This window comes from Eptatretus burgeri, chromosome 4 (genome assembly GCF_056783735.1).
Source record: "Eptatretus burgeri isolate ZD-2024b chromosome 4, Ebu_testis_v1, whole genome shotgun sequence".
In the NCBI taxonomy this organism is placed as follows: domain Eukaryota; kingdom Metazoa; phylum Chordata; class Myxini; order Myxiniformes; family Myxinidae; genus Eptatretus; species Eptatretus burgeri.
In genome coordinates, this window is record NC_140964.1 from 6,515,499 (window position 1) to 6,537,062 (window position 21,564).

Sequence of the window (21,564 nt, forward strand, 5' to 3'; positions counted from 1 at the left end):
ATTCTTGCAACAACTGCACCTTCTTGTGCAACCTGGTTTACATGCACATTTGACGAGTTCAATTACATGTCGAGGAGCGGGGATATCGAGACACCTCACAGGAACACAGACTCCTTTCTCTAATTGCCAGCCATCGTGTTCAATAGTAGGAAGATCTGGGCAGTTGGCCTGGTTATTGCAATGATTTATCGCACATGGCAATGTAATTTGCTCAGGTGATATGGGGTAGTAGTAAGGCAGCGCGAGTTGGGGGCAGCATCTCTCCTTCCAAGTTCTTGGAGCGAAACAGTTCCCATCTCAATGCCGGCAGAGTTATGGGAACTGTGGAACAGTATACATGGCATATGAACTTCTCCAAACCCTTGACTTGTGGTGGCAGTTCACCATTGACCAGCTCAGTTTGAAAAGGACCTTTACCGAGCTCCCGGAAGCAGTTGATAGCCGAGTCATCTTCATCAAGCTTCATGTATGCACCAACCCAGGTTTTCTTGGTGATACCCACAAATTTCCCACCCCAGTCAGCACCAGAGAAGTTGTGGAGTCCAATCAGTCCTTGACACTTATGACGTCCAATCACTTGAACTCGATCCACCACATCAATTTCTCTGTATTTCGTGCCCTTGCCAGTTAAAAACTTGAGACGAGTGCGAGTTCCAAGACGACCACAAGAGACCAGGTCGAGGAAAAGCGTGAGGACATCAGTGTCAGGTGACCAAACACATACATTCCGCCAATCACTCTCAGCTACAGAGGTGAGGACTTGATGAGGAATCAGTGTATCAGCCTCTTCGTGTGAATGATCTTCCTCAAAATCACAGCCCTTGATCTTGGTGTCGTCCACGAAGATCAGCTTGACGTTGCTGCTGCTGGAGAAATGTTGCATCAAGTCCTCAGCGAACATATATGTCAGGATACTTTTGGTTCTAAGACAGATAAAAATATCTCCTTGAGAGACATGGTGAGTTTCATTTCTGGATGGCTCTCTTTTGGTGAGTCTTGTTTTTCAGAGACTGATCCTGGTAATGGTCAAAGACCACTCGACCCTCGTTGTAGCCGACCATCATTAACTCAATGCGCTTGATGAATGCCACTTGAAGGCCGGAGAGCTTCTGCATGGTCGGCGTTTTCTTCATGCTCTGAAGCACAGCCATGGCATCAACAATGAGAACTTTAGGTGGTGGACTCGTTGGTGCTGTATCAAGAAGAGTGGCAGATTGAAGTGGTTGAGCCTTAGCTCCTTCAACAGCATGCATCAGACTGGCCTTGTTAGCTGGGATATAAAGAGCTGTCAACAGAGCAAAGAGAGCATGGCACCACAGACATCTCATATTCCCCAACAGTCTCCTCCAGTTTTGGTACCAGCTCAGGGAGACTTCCTTGAATAATAAGGAATCTGCCCAGAAGTTCACGCTCCTCACGCAACTTGATGACCTTGTCACCCACGTGGACTCGAGTTTTCTCCATACAGTTTGAGAAGGTCTTTTGCTTGAACTTCTTCATTGGGTCCCAAACTGAGAGTATTGATGTGGGCAACAATCTTTCATGGACGAACTCCTCAAAGCGCTTCTGTCCCTTCTCTGCAAAGTGCAGAATGTCATCTTTTGCAACAACTGGTACAAGAGCGGAGGATACCAGGCTCTTCAGAGGAGACTTTTCTGTGAATGGATTGCCCCCACAATGCTGTTCGATGGAGTGACAGAGCTTCAGAGCATTTTCTCTTGACCTGACAGCAACAGCACCGGAAAGCTGGTAGTGTTCACTTCGTTCAGATGCCCTGGAGGCTCGAGGGAAACTGTGGAGGAACTGCTTTACTATATGAGTGAGATGAGGTGTGATGGTAAGAAGTCGGTCCAGAGCGGCTTCATCTTGACTCAATCCAACCATCCCGCCATGACGCTTCAACAACTTGATTTCTTGCTCCAGAGTTTGGTCATTAAAAAAGGTGAGTGAAGGGAACCTCTGATTTTGCCACAACGAAGTCACCTGACTCCAGTGCTTCCCATGCAGCAGGGTCATCCTGTTCCAGGGCATTCATTTGAGCAAGATGGACAGGCATGAGGCGCGCATAATTCAGGTGATTGTGTGCAAAGAAATACTTGATGACGTTCTCCAGTGCAGCCAAATAACCTTCCCAGTCACCCGAGCGACATGCACCGATAAGATGCAGAAGATTCTCTACCTGCTCGAGGTACTGCATGAGAAACTCTGCGAGCTCCCCTATGTCTTTTTCGTCTTCAAGCGGCTTGACATTCTCTGAGTACGAGGACTGGAGATTGTTGTCGATCTCAACCATATCTGGACTGTGCTCGTGGAGAGCCTTCTTGAGAGTGCTGCATTGGACACGGAGAGGTCCAGGTGGAAGGGCAGCAGAAATGGCGTCAAACCTCATCATCATGATCGCCAGGCTGGTTGTGATGTGATACTCAATGCCTCGCTTGTATGCCTTGCTGCCATAGATTCCACGAAGAGCTGCAGAAGTGTATGTGCCATTTTCAATGGCACATGTATCTATTCCACTTCCGTCAATCGTTTTGCCAAGAGTGTGCAGGCAAGTAAGTCCAATACGCAGAACACCTGGTAGGAGGAGCCAGTGTTTGTAACCACCTGACTGTTGAATCTTGAGGGCACGGCTGTAAAGATCCAGATCGAGCGTTATGAAGACTCTTCTCTCAGGACCGACCACAAAAGCAGATATGCCCCGAGTCAGCATCAGAACAGTATACAGGGTTCCATAGTCCGTGGGTGAGGTCCTTAACAGTGGAGCAATAACCTCTGTGTTAGTCAGTCCATGATTCTGCAAGGAGCATGATAATAGCAGAGACTTAGTAGCAGCCCAAGTTTGCATCACTCTGTCCTTTGCCAACTTCTCACTCTTAGGTATGTGTTCTTTCAGCGAAATAATAGAATCAGCAGTATTTCGGACATTTTGAGTCTCGGCTTGATTTTGCCATTGATCTGTTTCCTGTTGGTTTTCAGGCTCTACGTGTTGGTCATTTGTGTTGTCATCTGTACTGAAGTAATTAGCAAGGGCCCAGGTGTGAATGAATTCTGTTGAAATGAGACTTACATTTCCCCAGTTAGTTGACTGCAAAATGTATTGGCTTGGTTTTGATGATTGGTTCTTGCAGGTATTTGACTTTAAAGGCTAGTGGTGCAGGAGAAACAAGCTTTTCTGGGAGCACAAGTGGTTGGTTGACGGGTTCTCCATCTTCTGCTCGCTGGTTGATCACGACCACTGGACCATGGAATGTGTTCTGTCCAGTTGGTGTGTCTTCTAAGAGGTCAATGTTATCCACAGCAAACCAGATGTTCACTCATTTCTTCACAACATCTGGGAGACAAAATCCACCATTCTCGTTCATCTGCTGAAGAACACCTTGTTGCTCGCGCTTTTCAAAGTCAAGGATCCTCCGGTTGTCACTCCCAATGTACACTTCTGTGAGGTTATTGATGAGGCTGTCATGTACTCTGGAATGAATGGTGAGAGGTAGGCCGATTGAGAGGGGCGTCTGGACAGTCTGCTGAAACCCACATTCTTCTTTGATTGAAGCTTCACCTCTCGATATCACTCCAAGTATTTTGGATTAGAAAACTGGCAAGCAACATCAACAGATTTGTCCACTTCACTATTGTGCATTCCAGAAACTTTGACAACATGAGGGCCAAAGAGGAGATGTGTTAAGAAGAACTGAAGTAGTGGAGGATTTTCAAAGTTGTCAAAGCTGCCATTGAACGACCATTTTCAGTGCTGCATCATTTCTTCTGGTAACATGTTAGCCATTTTCCTCAAGTAGCCAATTGCTTCGCCATCATCGAGCAGTGCAGACCGAAGGTCCATCGCCTTGCTAACTGCTGTTGGGAAGACGAGATTGTCAGGCTCATTTTTCCGCAAAGACTTAAAGAACTGAACATTTGGAAGGCATTCAGAAATAAGCCTTTTCAGGTGCTTGCGGTATTTTCCCAGTCTCATTTATTTCCACCTGATATCTTTTCAAAATTGACAAGTATGCATCGTTAACCTCAGCCATACTGAGGGTAACCTCATCATCAGTTAGTGTGTTTTGAACGGAGAAGAGCAACTGTTCATCACATGCAGAGTGGATGAGCTCAACATTACTATGCTCTACAGGAGTAAAGGTGCACTGAGCAGACCGCAAGCATTGTCTATGATGGTACTTTTCAAGAGCAGAAGCATCCCCAGCGTCCTCTAGCTCTGATACGCAAGTTCGGATATGGTCATCATAAGTCTTGAGCTTTATCTCGAGGAAATTGTCACCCATCCTGTGGGAAAAAAAACACGGTGGAGAGGTACTGTAGTGTCGTGAGGACAGAAGCTGCAGGTTGAGAACAAACATACCTCTGCTTTTGGGATGGTTTTTGTCCTTTTAGGCCAGGCAGAGTCAATGGCAGTGGAAGGGAAACCAGGCCCTCGCACAGGGCATGCAGGGGAATCCGACCGTTTGCGCTTACCCCGGAATCGTTCAATCATGCTCTTGTTAACAATGGGTTTCCGACATTCGCTATGGTAATTCACCAATTTACATTCAGATTCACTCAGACCAACTAAATGATCAGTAAGTTGTTTGATGCCAGTTTCACCAAAAGACAAGTGCACATTACAACAGGAAACAAGTTCATCAACCATATCAGGATTGTTTATCAGTCTCTTGCTTGAGGTTGCACCCTCATTGCAGATGACACACACACACACACACACAGTTCTTTTTAGACATGACTGCTAGATGGTCCTAATCGTGGTCGGAGCAGCTCAACTTCCCACCAGAAAGCACAAACAACAGAAACACATGAACATTGTAACAATATTGCTCAAAGTGACCTTATCTAGTAACAGGGAAGTTAGATGATCTTGATTGTCCTCATTCCGGGTCAGCGTCTCACCTAAAAGCACACAAAATCATGAAGATCAATATTCCTTATTAAATGTAAAGTGACCTTATCTCATCATAGGTCAGTCTGATCACAAAATTAACTTCATCATTCGTTTTCTCATGCCCTGAAACCCCTAGAAAGAGGTACTACATGATTATGTTTCTGGCTCGCATGAAAAGGACCCTGAGTATGATGCCGATTGTCACTGGAAATCTGTAGTAGCCACCAGAAGTCACTAATAACCACTTCCGGTCACTTTGAGAGTGTCAAATGGAGTCACTATGATCTAAAACCCCTAAACCGACCCAAAGATCGTGAAAATTGAATCCTTATTAGCGAAGATAGGCAAGGGGTCAGTCCGGGGGTGGGGGGGGGGTCCTGGGACAAAAAAGGTCCCCCACAGGGGAGTCGAGGGGTCGGAAAATTTGAACCCCATCATTTTCCAGTAGCATGACTTCAAATCAACCCAATACAGCAAAAAAAATCAATTTTAGCACAAACGTCCTACGGAAGCTGTTTCAGTCACTCTTCATACCACACTATAAGCAAAACAACAAACTCTGAACGAGTAACCTTATTCATGCAAAAATGGTATTACTAATACAAGCATTTTTAACAACACACAAGCCTGTTTTGACCACGTTTTTCATTACAGATAACCATTACAATGCATAAATGCATGTTTTTCATCAAATAGTGTGTAGTTTAGATTGTATTCAGCAAAATAACACATTTTACACAAGAAACATTTCGGATCATTGGTATCTCCCACGGTGAGGCTGAGTCTTTGGGTCTCTCACTCTCACCGCAGGCAGGTCGGTGGTCTTTCTGTCTTCTTCCGTCTCCACTCCAGTCTTGCCCCCCCCCCCCCCCCGCTCTGTCTGCGATATGTTCCTCAATCCCATTCTTCCCTCCAGGCTTTCAACACAGCCATTCACCACCACTGCTCATCTTCGCCACTCCAAAAACCTCAATCTTTTCTATCTTCGTTAATCCACCCCAAACCCACCATCTTCAAATTCCCTGCTTTCCTTCCTGAAAGTTCCTTGTCTTGTAAGGACCTGAAAATTCCCATGGTGTCCATCTTGTTTACCCTGTATACCCCACCCCACACCTCTCCCTTTCACAGATATCCTAATGTCTCTGCTCCGCACTGTTTTGCCCTTCCCTTTCCCGTCCCTAGTCTCCTGCCCCCCCCCCTTGCTGTGCGTTGTGTGTAAGCTCTCATACGAACCTCGACAATGCAAACAAAAAATAAATAAATAAACTTTATGCATGCAAAACGGTCTTAATTGCATAATACAAACGTTTTTGACACATTGGCTGACTTGTTTTTTCTTCCAAATCACTATGTACATGCGGAAACTATTTTTCATGAAATAGTGTGCATTTTAGTTTGTTCTTAGTAAAAAAAAAACAAAAAAAAAACACATTTTACACAAGAAACCTTATTCATACAAAACGGTCTTATTTGCCTAAAAAAAGATTATCGATCAACACATTACATAGTTTTGACCGCCTTCTTTGTTCGAAATCACAATTCTATTGCAGAAAGATGTTTTTCATCAATAGTGTGTATTTTACGTTGCTCAAAGGAAAACAAATTTTTTACACAATAAAGCCAATGCATGCAATAACGGTAAATCTGCTGAAATGAGCATTCATAACAACACATTAACTTGTTCTGACTCAGTTTTTGTTCTACATCATTACAGTATATTGTTACGCAGAAATGTGTGTTTTTTATCATATTCAAAGCAAAGAAATACATTTTACACAGGAAACCTTATTCATGCAAAAACAGCCTTTTTTGCCAACAAGTGTTTTAACAACACATCAGCTTATTCTATCCATCCATTGGGACCGTACTTTGTGCAGAGCATTGGTGCTGCCAAGGCAGTTTCCTTGGCTATTGGGTACAATCCTGGACATGTCACCACTCCGACACAGGAAACCAGCAAGCTGGCACTCATTTTGCCAACCTGAGGACGACAGGCTGAATCAACCCCGCCTGGTATTAATTCCACAGCCAAGCAGGATTTTAACTCATGATCCTGCCAAATATTTTCTTTTCTTTTTTTTCAAATTTTTGAATATATATATTATTTATTTATTTTCAATTAAAAAAAAATTTTTTTTTTGAATTTTTTTTTTTTCCAATCCTGCCAAAGTTCAATTTTTCCTACCAAATAACTATTCTCTTGCAGGAACGCATGTTTTTCAACAAATATTGTGTATTTTAGCTTGTTCTTAGCAAAAAAATACATTTTACAGAAGAAACTTTATTCATGCTAAAACAGTCTTATTTGCCTAAAGCAAGCGTTTTTAACAACAAATTCGGTTGTTTTGACTCCGTTTATTGTTCAAAATCACGTTTATCCTGCAGAAACATGTTTTTCATCAAATAGTGTGTATTTTAGGTTGTTCGACCAAAACAATACATTTTATAAAAGAAATCGAATTCACGCAACAGTTGAATTCGCACAATATTTTTATCACATTTTTAACATCACAGTCTTTGTTCTGATCCCATTTTTTGTTCTATATCATGATTCTAATGCAGAAAGCAGAAAGACGTTTTTCATCAAATAATATGTATTTTAACTTGTTATAGGTGTCGAAGATCCCCGCTCTGTGGAAGATTTACTCTTCAAGCATTTGTTATTGGTGTTGCCAGCCCAAAGTGTGAATGAATAAAGACATTGTTCCTCACTCATAAAATATTATTTGAACTTTGGTAAAATGCTGCAGTTAAGAGAATTCCCTTGTAAACATGATTAACTATGTATTCTGTTACACTTTTCTGTAAAACATACATCTGCCTTCAATTAATATCGATTTGTGATATTGATTTGTCATTTTTTTATTAAAACAATGTAACAAGCTGGAAATGTTGCATAAGTTCCAGGAAGACTTAAGTATATAAATTAGTTCATGAGTAAACATAACTTTTGATATTTCTTATTTAGTTCACAAATTTAACGAATATAATGCATGGCTTTTTGTGTAGACACATTGTGGAAGCTGCTGAGGTTCTGTGAGTAATGCGAGACAATGTAATGTTGTTCTTTATCAATGCTGAGAACGTGCTGAAGTAATGATTCACTCTCTTGATCTGTGTAACTATCTGTACCTCCAAACCCTGTAGAACTTCGAAGAGACTGCTGTGTTCTTTTCTGATTGGCTGTACTTGGGCCTTGCCGACATTGTTTAGAATGTTTTCACTCCTTTCTCAGTAGCAGAAAGCAGTTATTTTGATGTTAAACTAAGAGAATAGTTACTCTTTCACAGATGAAAAGTTTTTTTTTCTTTTATCCTGCTTTTTCAATCACTTCCCCCACTCATCCCCGTTTCATTTATGAGGCTTGCATTAGTGTGATTTTTTTGAGAACTTCATTGTTATATTTTCTCCTGTATGTGAACGTACTAATTTGCATTAAAGATTCTCTTTTGTATGTTGAACCAATGTGGAAATTGAATTATTTTACACTACAGAAGCAAAGAAATACATTTTACTCAAGAAACCTCATTCTTGCTAAAAACGGTCATATTTACTTAAAACAAGCGTTTTTACAACACATTAACTTGTTCTGCCCGTTTTTTGTTCTGAATCACTATTCTTATGCAGAAACGAATTCCTTCAATCAAATTTTGTGTACTTTAGCTCGTTTTAAGCAGAACAATGCATTTCACACAATAAACTTTAATCACGCAAAAATGATCTGATTTACTTAAAACAACCGTTTCTAACAACACATACATTATTAGATAGTTGTGACCTCGCCTTTTGTACGAAATCACAATTCTATCACAGAAGCATGTGTTTTTCATCAAATAGTGTGTATTTTAAGTTATTCTGAGGACAACAAAATATCTTTCACAATAAAACTAATTTATGCAAAAATGTAGTATTTGCCGAATTAAGCGTATTTAACAACACATTAACTTTTCTGACCGTTTTTGTTCTACATCACCAGCATACTACAGAAAAGTGTGTTGTTCATCAAAAATTGTGTACTTAATCTTTTTCGAAGCAAAGAAATATATTTTACTTTCGTGAAAGTCGTGACTTTCATTAATATTACGAGTATTTTTGCTTGTTCGAAGCAACACAATACGATTTTCACAATAAACCTTATTCATGCAAAAGCGTTCTTATTTGCATAAAACAAACGTTTTTAACAACTCCTTAACCTGTTCTGACTCCGTCGGGTTTTTTGTATACCTTGTCGAGGCTCGTATGAGAGCTAACACAATGCACAGCTAGGGGTGCATGAGACCAGAGGGACGGGTGTGGGAAGGACAAAACAGTGGGGAACAGAGACATTAGGAGATCTGTGGAATGGAGGGATGGGGCGGGAAACATGGGGTATACAAGATGGACACCACGGGCACTTTCAGGAAGGAAAGCAGGAATTTGAAGGAGGTTGGTTTGGCGTGGATTAACGGGTGTAGAAAAGATTGAGGTTTTGGATGGGGGACGATAAGAGGTGGTGGTGAATGGCTGTTTTGAAAGCCTGGAGGGAGGAATGGAATTGAAGAGAGTGTTGGAATTTATTTCAAAGGCAGGAAAAAAAGAGGAATAAAAGAGTGAAGGTGAGCAGTGATTCGTGATTTTGGTAGTTTTACCAGAAGGGGGTTGCTGGTGGACCTTCAGTGCCCTGCGGAAATATGGGGGGGGAGGGAACACGTCGCAGACAAAGCAAGGGGGGCGAGACTGGAGAGGAGACGGTAGAAGACAGAAAGAGCACCGATCTGCCTGCGGTGAGAGAGTGAGAGGCCAAAAGACTCAGCCTCACCGCGGGAGATACCAATCATCCAAAATGCCTTGGTTTCCACAGAATGAAGCTGAGAAAGGTGAAGGGCAGGAGAACCAACCCAGAGGGGAGAGCAGTACTCCATAAGGCTGCGGACGAAAGCTTTGTAAGTGGTCAAGAGCTCAGGTGGGCCGAGGAAGGACGTTGCACAACAGAGGATTCCCAGTGTTAGCCAGGTTGGAAAAGTGGCTTTCCTGGGAAAGATCATGACAAATGGTGAGACCCAGAAGCTTGAATGAAAGGACTTCAAGAGGATTGTTGAGAAAGTAGATGGACGGGGGGGGGGGGGGGTTCGAAATAGTCCTTTCCGAGAGACATTGTGAGAGTGTGAGATTTGTCAGGGTTGAAAGACATGTTCCATGTGTTGGACCAGTTTGTGATTTTACCCAGAACTGCAGAGAGCGAAAAAGCTGCTGCTTGCTGGTCTGAGAAATGACAGATGGTAGAGCAGAGGATGGAGAACTGAGGACCAAAAGCTTGGATCTTTGTCCAGATGAGCTTTTGCAAAGGCTATACGAGCCGTTTTGTGGCTGGGATGGAGTGGAGTCTTTCTTGGTTGGCGTTGATGTGGATTTTTCTGCTCGAACCTCGTCGTGATCATTGTAGGATTCTTTCCTTGTAGCTCCCGGCAAACCTCGTGAGACGATCGTTGTAGGATTCTTCAATGTTGTTGTGGAATCTTGTCCTCCTCGAGGGTTCAACGTCTCGCCGACTCGGTTTTGTTGTGTATCGTGTTAAATAAACCACAGAATCCAGTAAAATCAAATTTTTTTCCAGAAAGTCGGAGAGATCCTTGATGAAAACCAGAAAAAAAGAACAGGGCCCAGAACACTGCCTTGAGGAACTCCAGCCTGGACAGGAAGAGGGGATGAGAGAACTCCATTTTGGGCCACACGTTGGCTGTGACAAGAGAGACAGTCTGTGAGCCACAAGTGAAGATGGCCTTGGATACCAGAGGAAGAGAGTTTGGTGAGCAGGGCAGGGTGCCAGACCGTATCAACAGCATGCGATATGTCAAGGGATATGGTTCTGATTTCATGTCTGGGATTGAGTACCACCATCCATTGTTGGGAGAGCAGAAGCAGCATGTCCAGGGTAGAGTGACCTGGTCTGAAACCAAAAAAAAAAACCTAATTCATGCTAACTGTTTTGTTCTACATCACTATTCTAAAGCAGAAACGCATGCTTTTCATTAAATATTGTGTATTTTAGCTTGTTCGAAACAAAACAATACATTTTACACAAGAAACATTATTCATGCTTAAAACGGTCTTATTTGCCTAAAACATGCATTTTCCACAACACATTCAGTTGTGGTCTCCGTTTATTGTTCAAAATAATGTTTCTCCTGCAGAAACATGTTTTTTTGTGAAATGGTGTGTATTTTAGGTTGTTCGAAAAAAAACAATACATTTTACAAAAGAAATCTAATTCACACCAAAACAGTTGAATTTGTACAATACAAATATTTTTAACATCACCTTATGTGTTCTGATCCCATTTTTTGTTCTATATCATAATTCTAATGCAGAAACATGTTTTTCATCAAATAGTGTGTATTTTAGGTAGTTCTCAGCAAAGAAATACATTTTACTCAAGAAACAAGTATACTTTGCTAAAAACAGTCTTATTTCCCAAAAACAAGTGTTAACAACACATTAGCTTGCACTGACTCCATTTTTTGTTCTGCATCACTATTCTAATGCAGAAACAGATGCCTTCAATCAAATATTGTGGATTTTAGGTTATTCTGAGGAAAACAAAATATTTTACACAAGAAAACTAATTCATGCAAACAAGGTTGAAATTCCCTAAAATAAGCATACTTCACAACACATCCACTTGTTTAGACCATTTTTTTTGTTCCACAACACTATTGCAATGCAAAAATGCATGTTTTTCATTGAAGGGTTTTTTTTTATCTTGTTCTAAAGCAAAGGATTTCATTTTGCATAAAAACCTTTTTCATGTAAAATCAAATTTGCCAAAAACAAGTGTTTCGAACAACTCGTTAGCTTGTTCAGATTAGTTTTGTTCTATAATCTCTATTTTAATTTAGAAACGTGTCTTTCATCAAATAGTGTGTATTTAGGTTGTTGTAAGGAAAACAAATGTTTTACACAATGCAAGTACTTCATGCAAAAATGGTAGAATTAGCCTCAAAAAGCGTTTGTAACAACACAAAAACTAGTTTGACTCCATTTTTTGTTCTGCATCACTATTCTAATGCAGAATCCCATGCCTTTCATCAAATAGTGTGTATTTTACTTTGTTCTATGCAACAAAATACGTTGGCACAAGATACCATATTCATGCAAAAAGAGTCATATTTGCCTAAAACATGTTTTTAACAACACATTAGGTAGTTTTGACCTCGCTCTTTGTTCAAAATCACAGTTATATTGCAGAAACACGTGATTTTCATCAACTAGTATGTATTTTACATTGTTATAAAGAAAACAAATTTTTTTACACAATAAAACCAATTCATGAAAAAACGGTAGAATTTGCCAAAATAAGTGTTTTTAACAACACATGAACTTGTTCTGACTCCCTGTTTTTGTTGCACATCACTATATTGTTATGCAGAAGTGAGTGTTTTCCATCAAATAGTGTGTATTTTGTATTATTCTCAGCTAAGAAATACGTTTTACACAAGAAACCTTGTTCATGCAAAAACAATCTTATTTGCTTAAATAGTGTTTCTACCACACATTGGCTTGTTCCGACTCAGTTTTTGTTCTATATCACCATTCTAATGCAGAAACAACTTGTTTTTCATCAATTTGTGTGCATTTTATGTTGTTCGAAGGACAACAATTTTTTCTTACACATTAAAACTAATACATGCAAAAAAGGTCTTATTTGCCTAAAACACGCATTTTAACAACACATTCGGTAGTTTTGACCTCGTTCTTTGTTCATGATCACAATTATATTGCAGAAACACGTGTTTTTCATCAATTAGTGTGTATTTTACGTTGTTCTAAGGAAAACAATTTTTTTCACAAGAAAACTTATTGCTGCAAAAACAGTTTAATTTGCTTAACACAAGTGTTTTTAACAACATAATCACGTGTTCTGACTCCCATTTTTTGTTCTACAGGTGCATCATTCTTCTAATGCAGAAACGCATCTTTCATCAAACAGTGTGTATTTAGGTTGTTCTAAGCAAAGAAATATGCTTTACACAAGAAACCATCCTATTCATGCAAAATGGTGCTATTTGCCTGAAACAAGTGTTCTTAACAATACATTCGGTTGTTCCGACTCCAATCTTGGTCTACATCACTATTGTTATGCAAAAACGTGTGGTTTTCAAATAGTTTGTATTTTCGCTTGTTGTATGCAAAAGAATACATTATACACAAGAAACCTTATTCCAGCAAATGGTCTTATTTGCCGAAAATGAGCATTTTAAACAACAGATTTACTTGTTTTGACTCCGTTTTTTGTTCTGAATCACTGTTCTTGAACTAAAATGCATGCTTTTTATGAAATATTGTGTATTTTATCTTGTTCAAAGGAAAAGAAAAAGAAAATTTATTCATGCAAAAATGGTCCAATTTTCCTAAAACAAGCATTTCTAACAACACCTGAGGTTATGTCTATTTTTGTTCAAAATCATGACTTCTGCCCAAACGCATGTTTTTTATCAAATATTGTATTATATCTTGTTCTAAGGAAAACAAAATATTTTAACAGAAGAAACTATATTCATGCAAAAATATTATTTTTTTCATAACAACACAAGCGTTTTCAACAACACATGAGGTAGTTTTGACCCCGTGTTTTTGTTTTATATCACTATTATGCCTGGTGTTGCTTAATGGTGAGGGTGGTGGACTTGGGATCCTAGGATCCGAGATTGACTGCATTTCAGCCTTCCGAGGTCGGCAAAATGAGTGCCAGCTTGCTGGTATACTGTGTCGGAGTGGTGACTCATCCAGGTTTGCGCTCAATAACCAAGGAGACTGCTTGGGCAGCACCCTGCACAGGGTATGGCCCCACTGGATGGATGGAATATTAATTTGCTTTGTATGGATACAAAGTTTCATTTTGAAAATCAATATGGAAGATATTTACAAGGATATGTCTCAAGATGTTGATATTTATGACACAAGCAATTATAAATCAGATAAACTATTCTCTACAAAGAATAAAAAGGTTATTGAGAAGTATAAAGAATTGGGTGAAAAGATGAGTGAATTTGTGGGATTGACACTTACTTACTTGTAAGGTAATGAATGAGGTACTTACATTATGAATGTACAGTGAAGAATTATGCCTCCTGGCATATAGGGCAGCATCGAAGGTCCTCCACTCCTGTCTGTTCTGGGCAAACTTCTGGACACTACCCCAGGTCAGGTCCATGGTTTTCATTTCCTCCTCCACAGTTCGATGCCAAGTGGTTTTGGGTCTCCCTCTTTTCCTTTTCCCTTCCAGTGTCCAGTGCAGGGCTATTCTTGGGATGCTGTATGGTTCTCTTCTCAGTATATGGCAATCCAGTTCCAGCGCCTTCTCTTGATGATGGTGTCCATGCTCTCTTGTTGGCATTGAGCAAGGACATCTTGGTTGGATATGGTGTTTGGCCAAAATATTCCAAGGAGTCTTCTCAGGTTCTTACTATGGAAGAACCTGAGAAGACTGACATGGAATAGAAGACTACTATGGAAGACTGACAGCTGATTGATGTCACTTACTGTCATTCTCCAGCATTCCAAGCCATACAAGAGGGTGGAGAGGACACAGTTCTGGTATAACTTCAGCTTTGTCTTGGTGCTGTATTGCTGGGATCTCCATACATTGTTTAGCATTCTGAAAACATTTCTAGCCTTGTTTAGCCGGTTCTTGATGTCATTGTGTGCTCCGCCATCATATCTGACTGTGCTACCAAGATAAGTGAACTCCTCAGTTATTGGAAAATCGTTTCCATTCACTTGGATTGGCAAGGGGTTTTGGATGTTTAGTGTCATTACTTCAGATTTTTTCTGGTTTATCTTCAAGCCAATTTATTGTGCAAAGTCACCGAGACGGGATATTTTTTCCTGCATGTGCTTGTGAGTGTGGGAGACCAGGGCCAAGTCATCAGCAAAATCAAGGTCTTCCAATGCTGAGAAGAGGGTCCATCGTATGCCTCTTGCTTAATCTTCAGTTGTCCGACGCATCACCCAATCAATAGCAATATTGAGGGGTAGCACTGACATCACACACCCTTGTTGGACTCCTGTCTTCACCTGGAGGGATTGAGAGCAAAGGCTTATAAATATATTGACAAAAATATTGAGAAGTGTGATAAAAAGTCAAAAAGGGAAAGAAAAATGTAATCAAAGAAACAATAAAAACTTTAAACATTATTACAACTGTTTAGCCTTGAAGAATGAAGAGTATAGAAAAATGAATACAATAAAAAGCTATAAACATCAATTATATACAGAGGAGGTGAATAAGAAGGCATTGAGGGCTTTTGATGATGAGGTTTATTTTATAAAATGAAATCGACAACTTCCCTTATGGATATAGGTATATATACAGTTAAGCCCAAAATTATTCATACCCTATGAAAAATCTGAGAATTTTGCATTTATCTCATACCTACAAGCTGGAGTGGTGGAACTTTCACTTCACCCAAGGACATTTAGTTGGCATGTACAAATCCACATATATTTTGGCTCAACATTATTAGCAAAACAATAGAAAAGTTAAGATTTCTGTTTTTATGCCCGTCCAAAATTATTCATACCCCATACCAAGTCTCAGAATTGAGGCCAATGTTTGTGATAATGCACATGCTTTTTATATTCCTAAGATTCTTTATAATGTTATGCAATTATTCCAATATGTGTGCATACAATCTGAATGCATCACAAATGTGGTGTATTGAATGTACAGTGAGGAATGTTATAGAACAACACTCTGCTTTTAGACTATAAATTAAGGGGAGCTGATGCAATCATTCTCAGGTTATTGTCAGAATGGCGAAGAAGAAAGAAGTCAGTGAGGACCTTCGGTTGTGCATTGTGAATGCTCACAAGGAGGGAAAAGGCTACAAAGCTATTTTGAAGCAATTCTGAGTGCCAGTCGCCACCATACAAAGCATAATTAGGAAGTACAAGGAGTTCTACACTGTAAAAAACATTGAAAGACGTGGTCGGAAGCCAAAGGTGTCGCCTTGTCTGGCAAGAAAAGTATGGCGAGAGGCCAACAACAATCCACGGATCACGATTAAGGCTCTCCTGAACAACCTTGGCGAGTCTGGGACCAAGATATCAAGGCAGACACTCCAGCAGACGTTGCACAAGGGGGTCTCCATGGACAGTGTTGGGGAAATTATTACTCTTTCGAGAAGAAACCCTTGCCTCAGTCTGACTTGGTCAAAGTTTGTTTTTTTTACTCTCTACTGTTCTATTATTTAATTGTAAAGGCCCACCACCTACTTATAATCTTGTCTTTCTTTGACACTTTGGACATTATTTTGGTTCTTTTGCAAGTACAAGGTGACCGGGCTGATAAGCTGTACTTTCTGTTCTTTGCTATCAAAAAAGCCCTCTCTACTCTCAAATGGTATATATATATATATATATATATATATATATATATATATATATATATATATATATATATATATATATATATATATATATATATATATATATATATATATATATATATATATATATATATATATATATATATGGAGAGAAATCGCGGAGAGAGCGGGATCACAGCTGAACTCGAGGATAGATTAGAAATAAATTGTACAAAAGAAAGAACGACTTGTGGACATTTGATTTTACTGGATTCTGGGGTTTATTTAACATGATACACAACAAAACCGAGTCGGCGAGACGTTGAACCCTCGAGGAGGACAAGATTCCACAACAACATTGAAGAATCCTACAACGATCGTCTCACGAGGTTTGCCAGGAGCTACAAGGAAAGAATCCTACAATGATCATGACAAGGTTCGAGGAGAAAAATCCACATCAACGCCAACCAAGAAAGACTCCACTCCTCCATCCCAGGCACAAAAAGGCTCATATAGCCTTTGCAAAAGCTCACCTGGACAAAGATCCAAGCTTTTGGTCCTCAGTTCTGTGGTCGGATGAGACGAAAATGGAGCTTTTCGGGCACAGAGATGTTGCTTTCGTTTGGCGAAAGAAAGGTGAAGCAAACAACCCTAAGAACACAGTCCCGACCGTCAAGCATGGAGGCGGGAGCATAATGCTTTGGGGATGTTTCTCAGCCAGTGGGCCCGGCAATCTCGTCAAAGTGGATGGCATCATGAAAAAGGAGCAGTACATCAAGATCCTTGAGGAAAACATCAAACAGTCCGCAGAGAAACTTCACCTCAGGGAGCATTGGACGTATCAGCAGGACAACGATCCAAAACACACCGCCAAGTCAGTCAAAAAATGGTTCCGGGATAATGATGTAGACCTTCTAGAGTGGCCAAGCCAAAGTCCGGACCTCAACCCAATCGAGAATCTGTGGAGGGAGCTCAAGACCGGAGTGATGGCAAGGAAACCTTCCAACCTCAAAGACCTGCAGACCTTCGTGAAGGAGGAGTGTGCCAAAATCCCTGTGGAGACATGAAAAAAAACCTTGTGAGCAAGTATAAAAACCGTTTGGAGGCTGTAATCACAAACAGAGGCTTTTCCATTGATTACTGAATGCGATTTTGAACTGATCTTAGTAAGGGTATGACTAATTCTGGACATGACTTTTTTTTGTAAATCTATCAATAAAGCAATGTATTTCTTGAAATGTCTCTTGCAGTGATTCTTTCAGCTGTTTGTCACATTGTTATGTAACTTAAGCCAGAAGAAACTCATTCCTCAAATAACACTATTCAAAATACTCCAAATTTGGGAAGGGTATGAATAATTTTGGGCTTAACTGTATGTATATATATATATATATATATATATATATATATATATATATATATATATATATATATATATATATATATATATACATATATATATACATATACATATATATATATACATATATATATACATATACATATACATATACATATACATATATATATATATATACATATATATATATATATATATATATATATATATACATATACAGATTGGGGCAGTTGGGATTACAGATTGGGACAGTTGAGATTACAGATCGGGGCAGTTGGGATTCCAGATTGGGGCAGTTGGGATTACACCATTTTAAATAAGAAGGCACTTCCAACCAAAAGTAAAAAAACGAAATCGACTCCACTAATTTGAGCAAAAAAGCGAGAGCGGACCGTCTCAGGCAACGTTTCGCTGGCTTCATCAGGCACAAATAATCTACTACAATCTCAAAATGATATGCTCAGACAAGAGCATTACGTGAGGTTTGTCATTTCATCTCTGGTCAACAAACTACTGAAAGCAATAAATGAAATAATTAAACAAATATTCATTGGTTTGCTTTTTAAGTGTATATTTGTGAATAAAGTGAACAGCGATCCCCTCCTCATCACTTCCTCAACACCACCCCTCACAAGTCGTTGGTCTATTGAGGATTTAATATTTGTTAAAGGCTTAGTTGGGGGAGACATTGGAAGAAATTTTGGGGGATTTCGGGCATCTTTAACCCCATTCCTTCCATTTAACCCTTTAATTTATACTCACTCTGTTTTTTGTTCTGCATCACCGTTGTATTGCGGAAACACGCGTCTTTCCCAAATCATGTGTATTTTAGCTTGTTCTAAGGAAAACAACACATTTAACACAAGAAACTTTATTCTTGCAAAAAAGGGTTTTCCTTGCCGAAAACATGCGTTTACAACACACCAGGTAGCTTTCACCCCTTTTTTAGTCGAAATCATGATTCTTATGCAGAAGCACGTGTTTTCCATCAAAGAGTGTGTGTTATTCATTGTTCTAAGGAAAACAATACATGTTACACAAGAAACATTATTCATGCAAAAACAATCTTATTGCCTAAAACGCGTTTATAACACATTTGGTAGTTTTCACCAATCGTTTGGTCGAAATCACGCTTGGGTCTCACATCATTGATCTGATACCATTGACTTGGTGCATCAACATGCATTTCCATCGAGCGTTGGGAATCAATTCGACTTGGGAATCAATTCCAACAAGTTCAAGTCATCCACATTTCCATCAATACTGTGCAGAGAATGCAGCATCGTTGACCATCACAAGAAATATGATAAGGCCCAACTTCGTCCTTTGTGGAACTCCACATGTACAAAAAAAAAAGTCAGACATTTTCCCTTGATAATATACAGTTTGACAGCGGTTTGAGAGGAAACTACAGACTGTTGGCAGAATGGAGGCATCCATCCCGAGCCAGACAAGATTTTTAATGGCCGTGGTGCGATTAACAAGGTCAAATGCCTGAGTAAAAAATTGACTGTACATTGATTCACACATCGACCTTGCTTGTCAATACGATGGAAGACATCGAGCATGGTCATGAGGTAATCGTTGATTGAGCTCCCTCTCATGTTACCATATTGGGAATGGTCAACGTGGGGTCTAAAATCTGCCATTAGCCAGTCAGAAAGAAAGATCTCAACCGTGCAAAAATGGAAACAGATATTGATCGAAGTCGATTGTATTGATTTACCTTAGCAACCTTTCCCATGGCACAAAGAGGAATTCCTCCACTTCTCAGGAAATCAGCCAATCTGCAAGTATTTATTGAAAATCTTGGCAAGAGATTGAGACACTTCAAAAGTGAACTCTTTAACTACATGGTATTCATAGAATACATACCCCGTGCAGTCTTGAAAAGGACTTGGAGTGAATCAACTCTTTTCTTCAAGTTTTTTTTTTTTCTTTGATCCACTACGGCTGCCAGACCAGGTGATTGATGGCAACTTTATCAAACCATATTTTCCATGGATAGTTGATCAATTAGTTAAATTTTGCATTGACCGGATAGGCGGTTTCTCTGACGAAAACTTTAGTACATCGTCATATTATAACATGTGGTAAAGTTTCAATTTCCTCCGCTAAATGGTCTTCGATGTACGCTCTTAACAAAATGGGCATGTGACGTACGTATATACGTGACTGATCACTTTACCCTGCTTTTCGTTTCGCAAGTGCAGGGTAATAAGGTGAGTGGGGATATCGGGAGGATGGGTCACTTTTGACGCAATGAGGTGTTTCACACTTCCATACACTTCGTGTCATTGAATCATTGGTGAAGGTGAAGGAGCGGGGAGATATGCAGGTAAAACTGATGTGTCCAGAGGAGATAATTCAGTGCAGATGCTCACAAAATATGAATTCAGTTTATTGGCTACTATATTTATTTGTATGCAGCTTGTGGCTGCTTAGCTGCATCATTTTCTGGGAGTGCCACTGGTGCCCCTATTACCAATAAAAGTGTTAATATTACCAATAAAAAAACACCTGATGATTCAACAGCTGGACAAGGACTTGAACTCAAGACTCTGAGATTGGAAGCCTTATTTGCCGAATAAAAACACACGTTTTTCATCAAATAGTGTGTATTTTAGGTTTTTCCAAGGAAAACAAAATATTTTACGCAAGAAACCAATGCATGCAAAAGCGGTTGAATTTGCCAAAAATAAGCATGTTTAACAACACATTAACTTATTCTGACTCAGTTTTTTGTTCTACATCACTAGTGTAATGCAGAAATGCATGTTTTTCATCATATCGTGTGTATTTTATCTTGTTCTGAGCAAAGAAATACATTTTACACAAGAAACCATATTCTTTTGCACAACAACAAACTAACCAGGCTTATTGGCTACTTCAAGAGACATCTTAAGAACTTAAATGATTGCTTTTTAGTGCCAACTCAGTTTTGTATGTTGGTGCCATTTTCCTGGCCGATTGTTTTAGGCATTCAATTATATTTTTGTAGGTAGAAGACTTTGCACCTTTAATGACCTGTTGAACAGAGTTTCAAAGGTGCCGATACAAATCCATTCTGGCATGCTTACAGGCAGCATCGCAGCATTGCAGCATTTTGAGCTTTGTATGTCGTTGTTAAGTCATGGTTTGTCTGTAGCTTTTCACTTCAGGGTGATCTCGGGAAAGCATTGTTTATATTGTTACGGCTGTGGAAATTCGCGGAGCACCATATAAGTCCTTAGATCAGTTACGTCGATAAGTCTGTGTTCAGATAGATTTCCCCACCAATGTTTAAAGGGCTGCGATGTTTGAGTTAGCCGTTTTTCTTTTGCTCTTCATTTTGGACCAACCATTCACAACAACCACCTCCACCGCCAACATCGCTCTCAGCAACCGCTTCACAACAACCACTTCCACCATCGCTCTCATCAACCGCTTCGCAACCACCACCATCAAGACCACCACAAAGCGCCACCAACCACAATCACCACAACCACCTTCTCGTCAACCGCCAACATCCCCACAGACCACGAACAGCCGCCTTCACAACAACCACCTTAACCACCACCGCCCAACCACACCACCCTCACAACCACCACAAAACGCCAGCCACGCCACCATTATGACAACCACCGTAACCGCCTTCACCACAACCGCATTTCCACCTCGGCACACGGTTGTGAGCAGCCTGGCATTCATCGGGGGAAAGCAGACGACGGCCCCACCCCCCCCCCAACGAATAACATCTGCGCCGGCCAACGCAGCAGGAGAATAACCCAACACCAAGAGTTATAAAGCAACACTAGTTATGAAGAAAGGGAAAGAATGAAAAAGGCCCCGATTCGGCGAGGAAAACGCCCTTCTTCTGGAAGTTTCCAGCACGTGCTGGAAGAGAGGGGGGGGCGAAAGGGAGGGGCGAGGCGCCGTGGAGATAAAAGGGTACGCTGAACGCAAGTCGAGTCGTCTCTGCTGGAGGT

The 21,564-nt window shown here is 40.2% G+C and overlaps 1 protein-coding gene and 1 long non-coding RNA gene across 2 annotated transcripts; both read right to left on the minus strand.

Annotated features, from left to right (window-relative positions):
- Nucleotides 1-1,933: 1,933 nt before the first annotated feature.
- Nucleotides 1,934-8,097, minus strand: LOC147027399 (uncharacterized). The gene is given in 6 exon segments (XM_085876124.1): nucleotides 1,934-3,083; nucleotides 3,085-3,313; nucleotides 3,377-3,468; nucleotides 3,771-3,904; nucleotides 4,020-4,281; nucleotides 8,024-8,097. Coding segments are annotated over 6 exon segments (1,941 nt in total).
- An 8,423-nt stretch (nucleotides 8,098-16,520) lies between these two features.
- On the minus strand, nucleotides 16,521-21,281 carry LOC147027400 (uncharacterized). Its single transcript, XR_015057027.1, has 3 exons — nucleotides 19,323-21,281; nucleotides 18,359-18,434; nucleotides 16,521-17,289 (listed from the first exon to the last, which is right to left on the minus strand). It is a non-coding gene; the product is annotated as an uncharacterized LOC147027400 (long non-coding RNA).
- Nucleotides 21,282-21,564: the final 283 nt, after the last annotated feature.